This window comes from Poecilia formosa, unplaced genomic scaffold, assembly GCF_000485575.1.
Source record: "Poecilia formosa unplaced genomic scaffold, Poecilia_formosa-5.1.2 Scaffold235, whole genome shotgun sequence".
Taxonomy (NCBI): Eukaryota; Metazoa; Chordata; class Actinopteri; order Cyprinodontiformes; family Poeciliidae; genus Poecilia; species Poecilia formosa.
In genome coordinates, this window is record NW_006800174.1 from 44,691 (window position 1) to 63,713 (window position 19,023).

Here is a 19,023-nt window from a genome sequence, read left to right on the forward strand (position 1 = left end):
CCAGTGTTCAACTGTCAGGACTATAAACTCTCCCAGAGCGCTGGAGCATGGAGCTGCTGATGCAAAGTGGCTCTATGGAAATGCTGTGAATGAGTACAGGAGGGAATGTGGATCTATGTGGTGATATTATTTATCAATGACTCAATCCTATTTCCTGTCATTATCTATTATAGGCATTGTGTAATGCAGAGTATTTTGAAGAACAAATCAGATGTTTTCTTTGTTTTTTTCCCCCATTGACAATTTCATATAATGCAACCTGCTAAATTGCAGATATCTCAGTGAATTAAAATAGTGTTCTGTTTGTCAGATTAAAAGGACCTTTAGAAAGAAAAAAAAAATTCTTACACTTCATTAATCACATCTTTTCATTTATTGCTCTGATGTAACATTCCAATTTTCTCTTAAATTAATTAACATGATCTCGTGGGTTTTAAGTGTTCACAACGTAAATAGTTTCTGAAATAAGTAAGCTTTTCAATATTGTAATTTATTGAGAAAAACCTTTAAATAAAAATGTTTATGTGAAATTTATTATATTATGAAGTTATTCGTATAATGCATATTTTTATCTGTCATATTTTGACAGAGTTGATCACGTGTTAACTAAAATCACTGCTTCAAAATAACCTTAGAGAAGTTTGTCATCTATTCTGTTAAACACAGTAAATTGTTTGAAAATTGTACATTTAAAATGTTTGCTTGTACAATGTTGGCTTCAGGTTCTGTTGGTTTACTTTCATACTACTTGATGAGTTTCCACTAATAAATGTTTTGGTAAATATGTTTGTGTCAGAGTCAGAGAGCCGTGTCTCTAACAGTCAGAGGTTTTTGTACGACGGTTCAACCAGTTTGTATCACTGTGGCTCACGTTCGGTGGAGGAACCAGATTGGATGTTGGACGTAAGTTTTTCTTTACTAAATTTAATTTTAAATGTTGTATTGTCCTGTCATTTATCTTTAGCTACATTAATTTTTGTGAAGTGAAAAGATTTTTGCATTAAGTTTTAATTTAATTGAAAAATGTAATCTTATAATCAAGAACAAATCAAATCAGCTTCTTAGAATCTGATCTGAATATTATTTCATCTCTAAACTGACAAATACATGTATATTAAAAGCAGTTTATTAGTAAAAATTTTTTATTTATTACAGTACATTTAACCTATATTTGACCAAATAAAAGATCAAGATAAAAAGAAATATTATTTATTACTCTGTTATTGTGTATATTACTTTAAATCTATGTTTAAATAATCTGCAAAGTTTAAAAATTAAATTTCAGATGAATTGTAGATGCAGAGTCTTTCCATAGACTCTACATCTTTTCTAGAACTGATCAACCGCGTATCTTTTGAATAACCGTTAATTCAATTTGGAAAAGCGAATGAAGCAAAATTTTGGAAATGTTGATATATATTAATATGATGTGAAAAATATGCAACCAACAAGTCACAATGATTCTTGATGTATTCTTTGTTTATTTATTCAGTATAAAGTTATGATTTTCTCTTTGTGCTGATATGCATGAGAGGTTTACTGAAGGGAAGTGAAACAAAGAAACTCAGTAACTGGTCCAGCAGAAAAACATCTGGCAGAAACATTTTAATATAGAAACTCAACTTTCTCATAGTGAAACTGTCCTGGTGTCATTTCAATGATGCCTTCTTGGTTCCTGTTCTCTAACCTGATTGGTGTCTCCTAGGTGATACCCGCCCCACCCTGACAGTGCTGCCCCCCTCCAGTGTGGAGCTGCAGCAGCAGCAGGTTACCCTCATGTGTCTGGCCAACAAGGGCTTCCCCTCAGACTGGACTCTGTCCTGGAAGCTGGACGGCAGCAGCAGCAGCAGCTTGGAGCAGAGCAGGAGCCCCGGGGTGCTGCAGAATGACGGCCTCTACAGCTGGAGCAGCACCCTGAGGCTCCCTGCAGACCAGTGGAGGAAGGTGGGCTCTGTGACCTGTGAGGCCTCCCAGGGCTCCCAGTCTGCAGTCACAGAGACACTGAGGAGAGACCAGTGCTCCCAGTCCTGAGCTGATTCTAATGTTTTCTAATGTCTGATTTTGCTATAGATCATTTGCTTTAAAAATCTTTGTTTTATTTCATCTTCATAACCTCTGTTATGTGTTTAAAAGCTCAATATCTGTCAAAAATAATAAAATCAAAATCCTTACTCCTGTTTCGGCTTCTTTATTTTTCAGTTTTTACCTTGTCAGAGGAAAAACAATGTTTTGTTTCTGTGTGCTGCATGTTAGTAGAGGTTGTTTACTGCAGAGGAACAACAGCTCCTCAGTAGTATTATAATAAATTTATAATTTCATTTCAGTTTATTCATATAGCTACAATTTGTTTTACTATACCAAAAATGATTTCATAGGCTTAAAAGAGAAAAAAGCTTTACATCCTATTCAGTTATGTATAATATGAATTAAGTTTATGATTTATTCTTTAGCAAAACTGATAAAAATATATATCAAGATCTCTCTTTTTAAATAAGCAATTAAAAGTGACATGTGCCCAAATGTTTGTTCAGTTGCCAGTCATTCAGTACTTGATTAATTTTCAGTGTGTGACCAAAAGTTGGCTGTTCAAAATGTGAGCTCTGACAGAATCTTCAGCCTGAACTTTATTGATGGTCAGAGTGAAGTCAGAGTTTGATCTACTGTCTATGAAACCATTTAGAGTCCCTGAAACTTTTCTTTTGGACAAATAATGAACAGCTGGAGAGTTTCACCCATTTTCTGTTCTAACCAAGTCAAACATCTGACTCATAAATAGGATTTTATTTTATTTTATTTTATTTTAACATCAAATAATTTTTGATGTTGCTTTTTGAATAGAAAATGAAGTCAAAACAAAGGTACCTTTATTTAAATAAACTCAACACACAACCCCAGATTGTGATTATAAAATCTCCATGTGTACCTGAATGATGACATTTAATTTCAGCCTTAAGTCAAATTTTACCTTCCCAACATTTTTTCTCCAGTTGTAATATTCCAACCTCTTTATTAATTTCAAAGTCAGATAGGAAACGTGCACTTATTTCAATATTTACGTGAATGTCGTGGTGTCTGTGCTTAGTGAGATGTTTCAGTGTAACATCCAGCTAGAGATTTTATACAGTCTGACTGAGGGAGGTTTTTGTACGACTGTTTTTCACTGTGTGAACAGCTCATACTTGTTAGCATCAAATTCTCCCTTGTGAAGGTGTTTTAAAATAACACATTCATGAACATTTGTGTGTATTCATGTGGAAGATTTCAGTAAACTATCAGTTTCTGCAACACCTGGAAGCTGCAGCAATATAGTTTCTGTTCAGTTTGACTGAGGGAGGTTTTTGTATGACTGTTTTTCACTGTGTGAACAGCTCATACTTGTTAGCATCAAATTCTCCCTTACAGTAATAAACTGCAGCATCTTCAGCCTGAACTCCACTGATGGTCAGAGTGAAGTCAGAGTTTGATCCACTGCCTGAAAAACGACTTGGAGTCCCTGATGCTCGAGTGCTGGTATAATAAATGAGGAGCTTAGGAGTTTGTCCATGTTTTAGTTGGTACCAGTCTAAACGATAGCAGGAACAACCACTGTAATAATACACATTTTGTCCGGTTCTACAGTTGATGGTCACAGATCCTCCCAGATCGGCTCTCACTGCTGCAGGCTGCTGAGTCACTGAAACCTGGATTATGGACTCTGAGGACACAGAGACAGAAACATGCAGCAGCTTCATGGTTTAGTCGGCTTCATTTCAGAGGGACAGATGTTCATAGAGGAGAGGAGTTGGATTCTCTGGACTTTACCTGTGAAGCAGCAGCAGAGGAGNAGAGGAGAGGAGTTGGATTCTCTGGACTTTACCTGTGAAGCAGCAGCAGAGGAGAGTCCAGATGAGGACGCAGATCAAAGTCATGTTTCTGATGATGAGGAGGATTTCTGTGTCTTCTGCTGTGATGAAGGACAGCTGTCAGTCATCCAGTGTTCAACTGTCAGGACTATAAACTCTCCCAGAGCGCTGGAGCATGGAGCTGCTGATGCAAAGTGGCTCTATGGAAATGCTGTGATTATATATGTGATTATATAATTTATCATCACATGTACCATCATATATTTTAGGCATTGTGTAGTCTTGTGTTCTTTGCAAATTCACTGAGCTCGTTTTTTGTGCTGCAATCCACAAAACTATACTGGAAATTTAAATATGTGTTCTGTTTGTCTGCTTAAAAGTAAAGTTTGAAAATAACAGCCTTTTAGCAGAAATATCAAACATACATTTCATTAAGATTATGTTTTGTATTTGAATATGTTATCAGTTTTATGTAATATTCTAATCTTCTATGGAATTAAATGTTGTCATCAGCTTTTCAGTGGAAAATTATTATAATTAACAGAGAAAAAGACTAGAAAACATCAATTAATGTGTAATTAATCTTTATAATGAGCTTCACTGAGTAAATTGAGTCACTGAAATATATTTGCTATTTCATACAAATTTCCACCTGTAAATTAAATTGTAATCCAAGTTTTTTTATATTTTCCACCTTTTCTGTAAAAGTACAGGCAACTAGTATTAAAATGACAAGTAGAAATTACATGTTTATGAACATCAGTTTGTTAGTTTGCATTTTTAATTTATCTCTCTTCTGTTGAGATTCAGCAAAGCTAGTGACAGATCATATTTATAAACTCTGCCATTATTATATCAGGTTTTGCTTTAAATCAAGATTCAAATTATCTTCACATTTTTTAAAATGTTTTAAACAAGATGGAAAATACCTCATGCTTTACATGCCTTTTCTCAGATTAACTCACTTCTTTTGAAGAGCTATAAATTTAATATATATAAAAGATTGAAGCATAGTGTGCTATGGTTATATATATTATGAAAGAACAAACAGTTTAATTAAAAATGTGTTGTTTAAATTAGCCGTCTTTGAACATGATTCTGTCAACAACTTCTGCTTCAGTGCAGCCGTGGATCAGTTCCTCTGCAGCTGAGGGAGGTTTTTGTACGACGTTGTATCACTGTGTGAACGGAAAGCTCCAATCCTGCTGACAGTGATAAACTCCTGCATCTTCAGCCTGAACTCTGCTGATGGTCAGAGTGAAATCAGTTCCAGACTGAGTCCCACTGAAACGATCAGAAACTCCAGGCTGACGATTTGATGTCCAATAAATCAGGAGTTTTGGAGCTTCTCCAGGTTTCTGGAGGTACCAGTCTACCTCATTGTCTACATGTTCACTGGCTTTACATTGAATGGAGACTCTCTGTCCTGGATCAACAGACAGAGATCCTGGAGTCTGAGTCATAATTATGTCTCCTGATGAACCTGAAAGAGAAAAAAATATTTACACTCATTAGACTTAGAAAATTCAACTGAAGGTCCGAGCTCATATTTTAATCTCTCCATCACAGCAGAAAGTCTTTGTGGTGAATCTGATGACATCCTGAACATTCTCACCCTGAACCAGGAGCCCCAGGATGGTCAGCAGTAGAGTCAGTGACATCATCGTTGTGCTGCTGGTGTGTCAGTGGCTCTGAAAGGCCTGGACAGCCACTGATCAACTCTGACCTCTTAACAGCTGGAGCAGAGAGGCAGGACACATATGCAAACACACTCAGTCAGTCACATGGAGATCATCATGTTTCCTCCTGCACACTGACAGATAAAAATCTACATATCTAACATCATGTAGCAATGATCTGCTGATTAAATATGTGACCATGTGAAACTTTTAATCATATTTTGGATTCTGCAGAATAAGATGGTAAACTAAAAATCCTGTAATTCACATAAGCAGAAAAATAAATTAACATAACAGGACATTTATTAATTTACAGAAAATAAACAATGCTATGCGCCAAATCACATCAGGTCATATATTATTAAACATGAAATATGATTAAAGAGCTGAAATATTTTTAAACACAGGCATGTGTTCACTCCCCAATTCTTCACCAAATATGAAAAGTCAACTTTGACATTTTAGTTAGAGCAAACTAGAAATAAATATTTTGGGCTTAAGTTATTTTATCTTCATATCAATACAATTTTTTCTTAAATATTCTTAAAACTGAGCTGTTACACTGAGCATGTGTGTGGGTGGGTGAGGAAGGATGTGTTGAGTGAACTGATGCAGCTGCCGTTCAGTTTCTGCTCTGACTGATGGAGGGGAATTTTGTGAGATTTTTTTTTTTTGAGAACAAATTTTGACCAGTTCTCAGAAATTCACCTTTACAGTAATAAACTGCAGCATTTCTCAGCAGCGTCTCTTCCTCTTCACCCTCCTCTTCATTTCCTGTAGAGTCTAAAAATAAATATTTAAAAAGGACTGGTTGTCCTGAAACTGACTTGATGCTATGGTTCATCAGTGATGCCTGTCAGTTGTCATGGAAACTAATTGACAAGAGAGGAGTGAAACATTTGCATGAGTTTTATGTACCAGTTTTTTGTTGTTGTTTTTTTTTTATCTCAGTATTTTCAGTATAATTTTTTGACACCTTTCTGCTTCTTTGACCTTTCTGCTTATTATAATAAGGCGTTGTTCATAATCATTCTTAGCTGTTTATTGATGTGCACTTCTAAAAGGAGAGGAAAAAACTCACATACCACATGTATTTTGCTTGCAACAGTCTTTATACTTTTCTTGATATCCACAGTAACTTCATAAAATGAAAATTAAAATATCACCATGACTCATCTTCAGCCTCCTCTTTCTTTTATCAGCCAACATTTCTTTAATATTGAAGAGTGGAGCCGAAGTAAGAAAACTGAAAATTAATTAAACAGAAATTTATATTTTCAGCTTTTATTTGTATTAATAACTTAGTGTTACTGCTCTGTAACCTGTTCATGCCCAACTCCATAAAAGTAAGATACAGAAGTGTGCAGGTCATGTGTAACTACTGCCCTCATGTGGCCATGATAGAGCCTGCATGCGGTTGTTTTTACAGATTTTAGACATTGCCGCTTTAAAACAGGGCTGATAAATATGGATTTGAAAGAAAACCTTCTATATATAATATAATAATTCTCTCTATCTTTTGTATCTGTCAAAATACAGGAAATCTGTGTCATCTGTTCAAAACCATAACTGGTGTTACTCATGTTCTCTTTCCAGCTCCCTGTTCATAAGAAACACTTCCACCAATTTAAAAAAATGTTACAGTACTGAAACTATAAGTTAGATCATCAATAAATGTTTTTTTAAATAAAATACTCACCACTAACCTGTTTTATATGTTTAAGTCTTTTTTCTGTCTTTTTGTGTTATTTATATATCTAGAAGTAAAGAAAAACAAAGTTTCAGTATCAACAATCTGTATTTTCTGACATACACTAAGCAAACTATGAATGCGGTTAAATAAGATTTTTCTTTCTTTACAAAAGACTGTAAAGTTAGTATTACATATTTAGTTGTAAGATAAATGTAATAATATTCTGTATTTTGGTCATTTCCCCCTCCTGTTCATTTCCATTTCCTCCCTTCTTCCTCACTTTGCCCTCTTCTCCTCCTCTCCTTCTTTGTTGATGACGTTTCTGAAGAGTGTGATGAGCGGCCTCTTGCTGTTCTCCTGCCAGCTCTTCATGAAGCCCCCGTAGCGTTTGCCCACCACAGGGCCGCTCCAGCGGAAGTGCTTCATCTTGTACGGGATGTCTTTTTTATCGTGATGCTCATTGGAGGCCTCCTCTGCTTCGTCTTGTGTCTCCTCATCCTCAGCAGTCATTTTTTCCCTGGAAAGCTCCCACCACCTCAGCTCTCCAGGGAAAATCTCAGCTGAGTCCCCATCCACCTTTTTGCCTGCAGGGATTTTCGCTGGATGACGCTTTCTCCCAAGAGGCTTCCCCCAACGGAAATGCTCCATGGAGTAGGAATGTTTGGCTTGAGGGGAGGAGGAAGAGGGTGAAGGAGAAAGAAAGACAGATGACGGAGGATGCTGAACACTGCTAAGGATGGTGGTCATCTCAAGAGGGTCAAGTCCACAGAGCTGGAAACACTCCTGCAAGATGAGCAAACAAATGGGAAATTGTGAGGAAATAAACATATTTTAAATTCTACTGACGTTTCAATTTCATTCAGTATCTCCCATTGGAACTTGCTATCTCCACTTGCTATTCATGAATATATTGTCATTTACATGAATTAGACAAAGTTTGGAACCCAGTACAAACCCTTGAGAATCCCCACAAATAATGTCCAAACAACCAGAACAAACATCACACAACTAACCTAATAACTTTTTATTCTTAAGGCAAATTGAACAATTATTCAGCAACCACAAAAAGCAAATTTCTCAAAACACTATGTCTGTCTCTCACAACTATATTACAGGTTACCCTCTTTATTTTCTTTATTTGGAAAAATCCATCTCTATAAGGTTCACAGTTGAATGTTGGAAATGCTCTTGTGAAATTACTACATGTTAAAACTGCTTCAGTGTGCAAAGTAAACCTCAGCAGACTGTAGTTGATGTTAACAGGAAAATAGTTTCCTCTTGTCAGATCTGTAATATTCTTTGATGCTCATGTTTGTCATAACTTTCTGCCTCAAGCAGTTGAAACATCAAACTTCAAGATTAGATATTTTGCATTAATATTCTGATTGCATATGTTTCTTATCTATCTGTAATCTTCAAAAATGAAGAGGCTTTGCTGAAATAAATGATATAAGTAATCAAAAGAATGAATTTGTTCAATTTAAAAAATGTGACATTGTACCCAAACTGACTTTCCCGAAGCCAAATGTGTCTGATTGTATTTACCATCATGCTGCTCTCAGAGATGAGCTCCTGGCAGCTCTGGCGCTCCCAACAGCGACTGAGCGCCGCTCTGGCCCCGCCCACCGTCACTGCAACCACCAATAGCAACACAGGATGCATTCTTCTGATTTCTGCGGGAGATTGACAACATAAAAGCTTCTCATTATGACTATGCAGTAAGGTGAAGTTCACCATTAACGTTTTTAGAAAATAAATGGTTAAACTTAAATAAAACAACTGCCATCATAGCTATTTAATGTTTTAAATATTCTAAAATATTTATTTCTACTGTGAAGGAATAATAATAATAATAATAATCACCTTTTCTCCTGGGTCTTTCTACTCTTCCTTCCACCAAAGATTTCTGACTTTCCTCTTGTTTACTTCTGACCGATCGATTGACTTTATACCCTTTCAGCCAAGGACACTCAAACATTGCGCACAAACAAACTGACGTCACTGCGACCCTCTATGATTTTGCTCAAGAGGTCTGTAAATATAGATTACTCTGCAAAAGTAAACAACCAATCAAAAGCCCTCAATGAAGTTCTAATTTATCTTGACATCTGTTGCTCTTTAGGAAAACATGTATTATTAAATGCATTTAAAATTTACAAAATGGCAAATTTGAACGTATTAAAAAGTGCTGGTCGTCCTGTTTACTATTTTGATCAAGACTGGTAAAGAATCTAAAGATTATCTCCATTTGCACCTGTTTTATTCAAAATGAAAATTGGTCATTTGCTGTATCATCAGCTGTATTAAAGAGACTCCCAAAGCTGAAAATATAAAGCTGTGACAGAAAAAAAGGTATTTTTTTTACTGCTAATATTACCACACTCATTTGCTTCAATGTTCAAGTACATTCAAAGCCTAATACTTTTTGTTTTGCACGTTAAGACACTTTAGTTGACAGAAATAAAAAAACTTAACTTCAAGTCAAAGGCCATTAAAAGGTTTCAGGGTTGTTTTTCTTTCTCTAATGGAGCAACACAAGGTTCTTCCTGAGGCAGGCAGCTAAATATAAACCCATTAGTGCAGCTTTGACCTTGAGCCCCCACTTAGTTCGGTTCATATACGGGGCACCATGGTCAGGGAGGAAATACAGACATCGATTTGCTTCGGATGTCATTACTTGCTCTTTAATAATTGTAATCATGTTCAATTAAGTTCAAAAATATGTTATACATCTCAAAGTTACAGAAAATTATAGCATAAAATAGGATTTGTTGTGCAAGTTTGACAACTTAACAGATAAATGTTTCAGTTATAAAAAAGGACATTGGAAAAGTTGAGACAATAATTAAACATATCACAGTGCATTTGAACGCTGTGTATGTTCAAATGGAAATAAAATTATGAATTTCAACACAGAATTGTGGGACTATTGCATTTAGAAGGACCTCCAGGTCTACTTAGAAGCATGAACACTCAAATCACACAATTAATAAATAAGTAAGATAGCATCCTTCACAGTCATTGGCAGCCCGTCCTGCTCTTGTTTTTTGGGGTTCCAAGCTGCTTGAAATTCCAGCTATGGGAAACTGAACACTCGAACTTAGCAAATATGCAAACCTAAGCGGAGGACAACACTAAAGTAAAAGCAAAACAACATAATAATATTTAACAATTAAAATTATTATTTTATGAGAATACAGACTATATGTGCAGACTTTATTTGGTTCTTTATCTCCTGTAATGTATTTAGTCTAATTTGCAGTCAGGTTACTCTGATCCTCCTTGTAATTTATTACCTTTAAGGGAAATGGCTTCCAATCTTCTTATCAGATTATCAGGATAAGATGTCATACCCGGTGCTGAACACACCCACACACACCTCACATGCACACACACACATACACACACGGTCTTACAGTGTAGCTGTATAGGTGCTGTTGTACTGAGTTGAATTCAGGACTGAGACATGGCCACAGGTAGGACTGTCCTTTTCAAAGCTTATTTCCCCTTTTCAGACTTTTTCCTTTGAAATTAAATATTTATAGTGATGCATCTGACAGAGAACTGCATTAATTAGATATGTCTTTAGGAAGTTACCTTTTAATCACAGGGTTGACTAGCCTAAAAATTGCATTTTAATTGCATTAAAGCTAAACGTGACCATAATTTGCAACATTGACAATATAGAGCATAAAATAAGGCCTGAAACTATTTGATTCCACAAACACATTGGCAAAGTCATGTCTGAGGCAGCAAAAAGAGAGCAATGGATTGTTGTTGTTGTTTTTACAGACTTATTACAGTCAGGCCATTGCTGAGCATAGACAGTAGAATATTTTGCTTCATCGATTTTTGAAAATAATTTTCAGCCACAGTCCATCCAAAAAGATTTAGTAAATATCATGAGAATTTTATCAGCTCAGGGTAAAGGTTACCAGTTTCTGAATGTGGAACCACACCAGACGTCATTCTCCTGCTACAATGTTGTCTCCTGATGTTTATCCTGGAACTGATTACACTGGTGAATTGGATTTACAATGGATTAAAGTCAACAGCAGCCAGACAGGGCAACTTGCTAAATTTTCAATATGAAGTTAGAACCAGTGCTGTGGACATTTTTACTCACTGGCTGGTGTTTCCGTTATGCCAGTACTGACTTTGTGGACTTAAATGAACACTCTACAGTTGAACTGAAGGATGCACAAGAGTCCAGGGAAAATATTTTGGACAAGAACACCCGGAAACCAAGAGATGTACCTGACATGCAGATGGAGTCAAACTGGAACGTACCTGACATAAACCAGGGCACCTATGAGGATGCTGACTGGCATCCTTCTGCCTCAATCCTAGAAGCGTTTTCTGACCTGAATCCTGATGCCCCAGCAGTCATACAGATCGACCGTGCAGGTGGTGTGGACAGTAACACCAACCAAACTTTGAACCAGACACACTGTGGAGAGTACAGCAGCCAGCTGATGCCTAATGGACACTGTCGCCTGATGGCAACTCTGCCTCGTGTGGGAACGACAGAGAAACGTTGCCCGGACATGTTTCGCTGCACAGATGAGATTTCATTCTGGCTTCAAGAGAACCAAAACAGAAAGCAGCAGCTTGAGGAGTTGAGGGAGACAATGTCTGAGCTGCAGGAGGAGGTGAGGAACCACCGGCATCGAGTCAAGGCCCTGGAGATGCAGGTAAACTTAATGAAACTCGCAATTTTTGTGTACTCATAGCTGATTCTAAGTAGAAGAGATTCCAAAAACAAAATAAAGGTTTTGGGTACCAAACATGACGCCAACCTTCTAGATGTATCACAGCCAGTAGATTTGTTGACAGAATGGAACTAGGCCAAGGGAGGCTACTTTCAACTTTGATAAAGGACGTAATACGGTGACCAAACCAGTCTCACCACTAGTTTAGATCATTTTTAAAACAGAATTTATACAAGCTAGGGAAATCTTTTGAAACTATATTTATACTCTTTCATATTCTCATATACATTTACAATGTTTTGCCTCTTTGTCAGGCTCTGGAAGACAATCTAAACCTCTAGATAAAAAGAAATTAGGTGCAGTTTGGGTTAGGATGTTCAGAAAATGATCCAGGAAAAACTGGGCACTGGATCAACCAAAAAAAAATAACAATTTGCTCCAATATTGACACCATCCAGTTCATCTAAAGGAACAGCTGCTCACATTGACCAAATTTCTCCAAAAACACTTCTCTACAGAAGATGGAGTCAACGTTCCACAACAGGCCTTTACTATTAATTGTTCTTTTGGTTTTCTTAGCTTCCTTTGTCTTGTAACAATACTGTTGGCTCCGTTGCTGGATAACTTTAAAGTTTATCCATAGACGGAGGGATCCATGGCTACTTCCATAAACAGTGGGCTGCTGTATGGCACCTTCCTGCTTTGGGCTGGTAAATGTTTTACACAGAGTCCTGATTGTGGCTGCATCATTCAGTGGAATGAACAAACACACAATAAAAAAAAAAAATCCCAAAAATTGGACATGGCATCAAGGCCTGCCGTGTCATCATCAAAAGCACATACAATGTCCATATTCTGAGCAGCCAGCAGGGGGCGCCAACTCTCTATACTGCACATGTAGAAAAGTGTGAAAAATCTGTTCAAGTTTCAACCAAAAGTTTATTTTTACTTCAGATCTACTGCTTATGCACACATTTCCCCCCCTAATCCCCTACAATGCTGCCCTGGGCATCTGCCCATGTGTCTAATATAATAAAACTCCACAGTGTGACCCTGTAAGCCCACCCATCCTTTTTCTATACACATTTTTTTTGCAGGGACATGGGGTTGGTCCAGATTTCCAGTGGTTATTTTTGAGTACACCTTAGACAGGTTGTTATGCCAACACAGGGTATCACAGAGACATGTAGGAAATACAATAATATACAAACACACTTTGAATTCATGCACATTTTGAGAGACCAAATTAACTTAACAGTCATATTTTTGAATATGACTGTTATTCAAAGATATGAATGCCTCAGTTGACTGTTATTCAAAAATATGAATAACAGTCATATTATTCAGATGGTTTTGTACAAAACCCTGTGACGGTACAAAAACCTTATTAAGGAGCTTCTTACTGCAAGACAACTTTCCTAACAACTACACGTAGCCCATTGCAAATTCAGATTCCTTTTTAAAAAAAATGTTAAAGTTGTATTTTGTATGATTATTTCAGCCTGGACAAACCTCAGCTTAAGCAAATGCATCAAATCTTCAAGTTAATGACATTTATGCCTCAGTTGAGGTTATGTTAGTATTCAACTACACCACATATATGTATAAATATCATATAAATTTATGATTAATATTATTCTATATTAATCTTTTAGCTGTAATGCAGTATGTATCTCTCTAAAGTGATGATTTTTCTGCCTCAAGTCTTGCTGTGTACATCCTAATAGTTATACAGTATTTAGATGTTTTTTGGAAAAGGTTTAGCAAATATTTTAGCAAAATGTTTGGGGGGAAATCAACAGAACTTCAATCCAAACAACCTTTTCTATGGAATGTCTTCTGCAGGTGTCACAATTTCAAATATTTCTTTCACTGCTGAAATTTTAGGGCAAGCGGTAAGGAGATAACAGAGATAGTTAATGTGAGGTTAGATGATTCAAGTGGAGGATAAGGGAAAGGAAGGTAAATTAGGAAGTACGGATTAGTAGAAACGAATTAATATTTGTTGCTTTTGTCAAAATATGTAAAAATATCCACAACACATCCTCTTTCTTTTGCTATCTTTGTTTATCTAGTCCTTTTGCTTATCTCCCTGTCTAACTTTATCTCCCTGTCTTCACACCCTTTAAGTCCTCCTTAACCCTGAATGCTAACAGGATTATCTGGAGACCTTTTGGTCAGGGCACGTATATCCTTAAGCGTCTGCCTGACACTTAGAGGATCCTTTCCGGCTGTACTGTCCATACGCTCCTAATTGTCTACGTCAAGTTTGCAAGTCTGGAGCATGCAAGGAAAGTTTTGTGATTCAACAACTTTTAATGTCATTTTACTATGTCAGATCCCAATGAAAGAATACATGAGAAATTTGTCGCAATAACTGAGAGACAGAGCCATTGACTGAATAAAATTCAATATTCAGAATATTTCCATACAAATAAAAATAGTGGGTTTTTTTTCTATTTTAATTTAGAGATCATTTAAAGTCAATTCAGTGACACTGCATGAAAAGGTTTTGAACTAAAGGGACAAAAATGAAAAAATAAGGACGTATACATTTTAATTCACTATCAATACGGTACATCTTATACATTAAACCTTTAATAACACTGTAAATTCAAAACTGTTCTCTTGTTGTTTGAAGGACAGCATTCTATACCGACGGTGTTCAACAAAAGTTTTAAAGAGAAAAAATTCAAAGAAACAAGAAAGAAAAAAAGAATACACAGAGAATCTAAGCCATTTTTACTTAAAGTAAAAAACTGGCAGGTAAGCCCAAAACTTCTTTATACCCTTTGGGTTTTAAGGAATCTTTTGATTTTAACAACATCATCATTACTCACTGTAAGTAATGATGATGTATTAATGTTTTGAAGTGGTCCAATCAGAGTCCCAACTACATCTGCAGTGAATGGAGGTAAATCCAGGGTAATGGCAAAGAGCTAATCTAAATATACTGCTCAAAAAAATAAAGGGAACATTTCACTTTAATTTTGTGTGTGGCTCCAAATCCAGGCCTCCATTGGTTAATACATTTGATTTCCATTGATGATTTTTGTGTGATTTTGTTGTCAGCACATTCAACTTTGTACAGAACAAAGTATTCAATGAGAATATTTCATTCATTCAGATCTAGGATGTGTTATTTGAGTGTTCCCTTTATTTTTTTGAGCAGTGTATATCCAGAGATTATCAAATTATCAAAGCCATGCAGGAATTGAAAGTGTTTGATTTAGAGCTGCACAGCGTACTGCAATCTTCAATAAAATGTTAGTTCTGGGTACATTACAATCAATCAAGTCTGGTAGGCTCTTCAGGGCACAAGTATTACTGTTATTAATGCAAATGGAAGATTTGGTCAGATGGATGGACTTCTGTTGAAAACAAAAAGAAGAGCATTTGTTTTCCCAGTATTAGCCACCTCTGGCTGCACGACTGTTATGGTAATAAACATTCTTCCATTGGCTCCAGAGTAGGATAAAATACTTTTAATAGCCATTGTTTAATAAAATGTATATAAAATTTCTTTAATGACACTCATTTGTCTTAATGTTTGTTGATCTTTTGTGATCTCATTCCCAAACTTTTTGGCTGAAAGAAAATGTTTGGAAATCTAAATCTACCTGCTCTATGACCCACACAGCGTTTTTCTGCCTGTGTCCCACAGGGTGAAGACAGCATCAGACTGAACTCAACCATGGGCCATCGCTTGCATTTCTTGGAGCTGCGCCATGCAGAGGCCGACACGCTGCTCCAAGTGCACGCAGCGCTGTTGTATGAGCTGCAGGCGCAGCTTCGCAACCTGTCGGCCACCATGCAGCACATGAGCCGCAGCAGCAGCTGCACAATCAATGTGATCAAGGCCACGCCGCCTCTCAGCATGAGAAACACACTGGCACAAGGTACACATGCATTGTGGTGAGTTGGGAGCTGCATGCAACTTTATTGTTTCACAAAAAGATAAATATAACAAACAGACCTACCTGTTACACTTTTCCCAAAAGTAGACTTAATCCCTGCTTTACTGTGTAAGAAAAACTTATATTGAACAAACTCCAGGTTTAATATTTTGTTGAACCCTTTTCTCTTTTTCCATCCTTTGAATTCTGAATGCTGTACATTTTCAGTTTTTGGAAATTATCCAATGCAAGCTCAAGGTATTTCAAGGTTTTAATTTTCTGATTTGGACTTGAGACTTTCAATCAATTGCAGTTTTATTTCTGCACTGGAATATACAAACTTTACTAGACCAGGAAGTGTCTTGTTACTCAGAGTAAGTTTCAGATCAGAAATTATTTGAAAAAAATTTTTGGATGGAAGTTTTTAATACATTTGTAACCCGTAAAGTCACTCAGAAAAAGTGAAAGAATCATTCTCTTTATCTACTTTAGCAAATATATTCCTCCACCTTAACTTTTCACATTTCATCACATTACAGCCAGAAAATATTGTGTATTTCAGCTTCTTTAAGCAATTTTCTCAATTCTGTTCTTCTACAAAGACTTGTAGAGTTGTGGAGTGTATGAGTGTCGAAGAACTTTAAGTTGGTCACATAAAACCCCAGTAAAACAGTCAGAATTTTGTGCTCTTTAAATGACAAGATGTGAAAAGTTTGAAACTTTTGCAAGCCATTGTGTGCTGCTGATAGTTTTTTTAGACAGTGTGTTTCTTTGTCTCTGTCTCCCTCAGGTGGACAGTACCTGTCCTTCTGTCCATCAGACTGTACGTCTCTGTATCACAATGGCGTGCGTCGTTCAGGAGTTTACACCATTGTCATGTCACCAGGCACCACTTTTCCTGTTTACTGTGACATGGAGACAGATGGTAAGAAACCCATAAACTACAAGGAAACTTATAAAGACCAAACTATGCATTTTTTCATCTAACAATCTAAAGTTGTTGTTTTTTCTTTAAGATGGAAAATGTTGATAAAAATAAACAGCCCTCCTGTTTGCACACAACTCTGCACTGAATCTCTAAAGTGGGGTGTGTGTAGTTCTCATGAATTTACATGTGTGTACCAGGTGGAGGCTGGACCGTATTTCAGCGCAGGCGTGACGGCTCAGTCAGTTTTAACCGTGGCTGGGCCGAATACCGAGATGGTTTCGGTGAAGCACAAGGAGAACACTGGCTGGGCAACCATCATGTTCACCTGCTGACCAGCCAGGGTCACTACAGCCTCCGCATTGACATGCAGGACTGGAGCCACGCCCACAGGCACGCCCTGTATCAGTCTTTCAGGTGCAGAGACTGTAAACATAGACAACAAAAATAAAACCTTAAAGTTGCAGGACTGGTGACGTGTTGAGGCATTTTGCTCAATGTCATCCACTAGAGGATAAATAGCATTAAATGGGTTCAAATGTTGGCTACCTGTCCTCTTTCTACAGGATAGACGATGAAGAAAACCAGTATCGCCTTCATGTTTCTGGTTTCAGTGGAACAGTGGAGGATTCCTTCGGCTGGTATCACGACCAACACGGTTTCAGCACACCAGACACGGGGAACATCTGTGCTGAGATCAGTCACGCCGGCTGGTGGTTCCACCAATGTTTCTACACCAACCTCAATGGAGTTTACTACAAGGTATCTACCAGACTGACACTTAACAGAGTTATCTCTGTTATAAGACAGATGATGCCATAGCTCTGAAAGATGTTACAGAAAATTAAAAGCACCAGACTGTTTAAAGGTATCAGTCAGGTGAAGAAAACAAACAAACAAAAAAATTCACAAGAATGGATGTACCATGAGACACTTGTGAGTTTTCAACTTTTGGAGAGGATATGAAGGACAGTGACACAACAAAAACTGGGTATTTCTCTAAAATTGATGTAAATTTGGTATGACCTGATTTACCTGCGATTTTTCGCTTATAAAGTTATTTTTAATGCATAATCATACTGCACATGAAAACGAAACAGTCTGAGAACTAAATCCATCAGAAAATTTGAGGATGAGAGATCTCCATTGGAAATCTTTTACGAGGTGGAGTGGACCAATATTGCCAAGTCTAGATGTACCATGCTGACAGATTCCTGGCAAAAACCTGAATGCTTAAATTTAATCAAAAGGTGTTTCAACAAAACATTAGTTTAAAAATGTTCACATTCATGCAGTCATCATATTGTAGCTTAACTTTACACATTTACCCTAGCATGTTTTTTAGATGAGTTTCACAAGATAAATTGTATATATTCCATCAGAGGTGGGAAAATGTTGAGACATAACGGTTTTCTCAAAAAAGTTATTTTTTACTATTCAGTGTATATAATCATGACTGAATAAAACGTGTTGTCTCCTTTAGGGTGGCCGGTACTCTTTGAGGGCTCACAACTTGCTGGGGCCAGATGGCATCGTCTGGTTTTCCTGGAAGGATTCAGACTTCTACTCTCTGAAGGGGGTCACCATGATGATTCGGCCGCAAAGTTTCCGACGTCTGTCGCCATAGTGACAGGGCATTTTCATTGCTGGTTTTTAAGAAAATTGCCAAATGTACTGACACTGCCAATACTTGTATATTGTTATTGCTAAAAAATAATCCCTTGGCATGCTTGATTTTCACTTTGAAATTCATTTCTTTAAATTTACAGGGGGCAGCCTGTTCTAAATTAAATAAGTATCTACTCTTTCTTAAGATTAACCAAGAGATTTGATTTTGTAGAGACGGGTTTTCTGAATGATCCATGTTGGTTTTATGGAGAGATGCATACTCGTTTATTTTAATTTTCATGCCAATAACCAGAGTTATTTAATTAGTGGCTTTCAGTGCTTAAACAATAACTACCAAGATTTAGATTATGAATTTATACGTTTTGTTACCTAACTTCTGGCTGCAGCTTAATGAGCAGATCAGACACATAACAGTTATGTATTTGTAATGTACATTAAGTTTTTTTTATTATTGAGGTAGGGTGTAAAGTTTAAGCTTAGCAGATACATTTTGGCTTCTGTTGAATAAATTCAAGAATTTCTGTGCATGATGCTTGAAATACACCACTGCCATACACCAGCCTGAACATACTGAATAACTGAAGTTTAAACAGTTCAATTAAAATATTTAAGTTTTTTTTTTTTTCCAATTTATCAACTTGTCTCAT

At 36.7% G+C, this 19,023-nt stretch overlaps 2 protein-coding genes and 3 gene segments (V, D, J or C); 2 read left to right on the forward strand and 3 right to left on the reverse strand.

The window, feature by feature from the left end:
* Positions 1–709: 709 nt before the first annotated feature.
* On the forward strand, positions 710–2,171 carry LOC103149762 (Ig kappa-b4 chain C region-like). The segment is given in 3 exon segments: positions 710–727; positions 822–903; positions 1,706–2,171. Coding segments are annotated over 3 exon segments (426 nt in total).
* A 1,149-nt stretch (positions 2,172–3,320) lies between these two features.
* LOC103149763 (Ig kappa chain V region K-25-like) lies at positions 3,321–4,240 on the reverse strand. The segment is given in 2 exon segments: positions 3,321–3,694; positions 3,857–4,240. Coding segments are annotated over 2 exon segments (393 nt in total).
* Positions 4,241–4,918: 678 nt separating this feature from the next.
* Positions 4,919–5,620, reverse strand: LOC103149715 (Ig kappa chain V-III region NG9-like). The segment is given in 2 exon segments: positions 4,919–5,325; positions 5,458–5,620. Coding segments are annotated over 2 exon segments (357 nt in total).
* A 419-nt stretch (positions 5,621–6,039) lies between these two features.
* On the reverse strand, positions 6,040–9,237 carry LOC103149764 (pro-opiomelanocortin-like). Its single transcript, XM_007569070.2, has 3 exons — positions 9,078–9,237; positions 8,760–8,887; positions 6,040–7,997 (listed from the first exon to the last, which is right to left on the reverse strand). Exons 1-3 carry the CDS (start codon positions 9,190–9,192, stop codon positions 7,491–7,493), a joined length of 750 nt encoding a protein of 249 aa, XP_007569132.2. The 5' UTR covers positions 9,193–9,237; the 3' UTR covers positions 6,040–7,490.
* Positions 9,238–10,629: 1,392 nt separating this feature from the next.
* LOC103149716 (angiopoietin-related protein 7-like) lies at positions 10,630–18,998 on the forward strand. Its single transcript, XM_007569015.2, has 6 exons — positions 10,630–11,908; positions 15,591–15,825; positions 16,613–16,747; positions 16,948–17,164; positions 17,314–17,509; positions 18,231–18,998. The coding sequence occupies exons 1-6, from the start codon at positions 11,303–11,305 to the stop codon at positions 18,372–18,374; spliced, it is 1,533 nt and encodes a 510-aa protein (XP_007569077.1). The 5' UTR covers positions 10,630–11,302; the 3' UTR covers positions 18,375–18,998.
* The last annotated feature ends 25 nt before the right edge of the window (positions 18,999–19,023 follow it).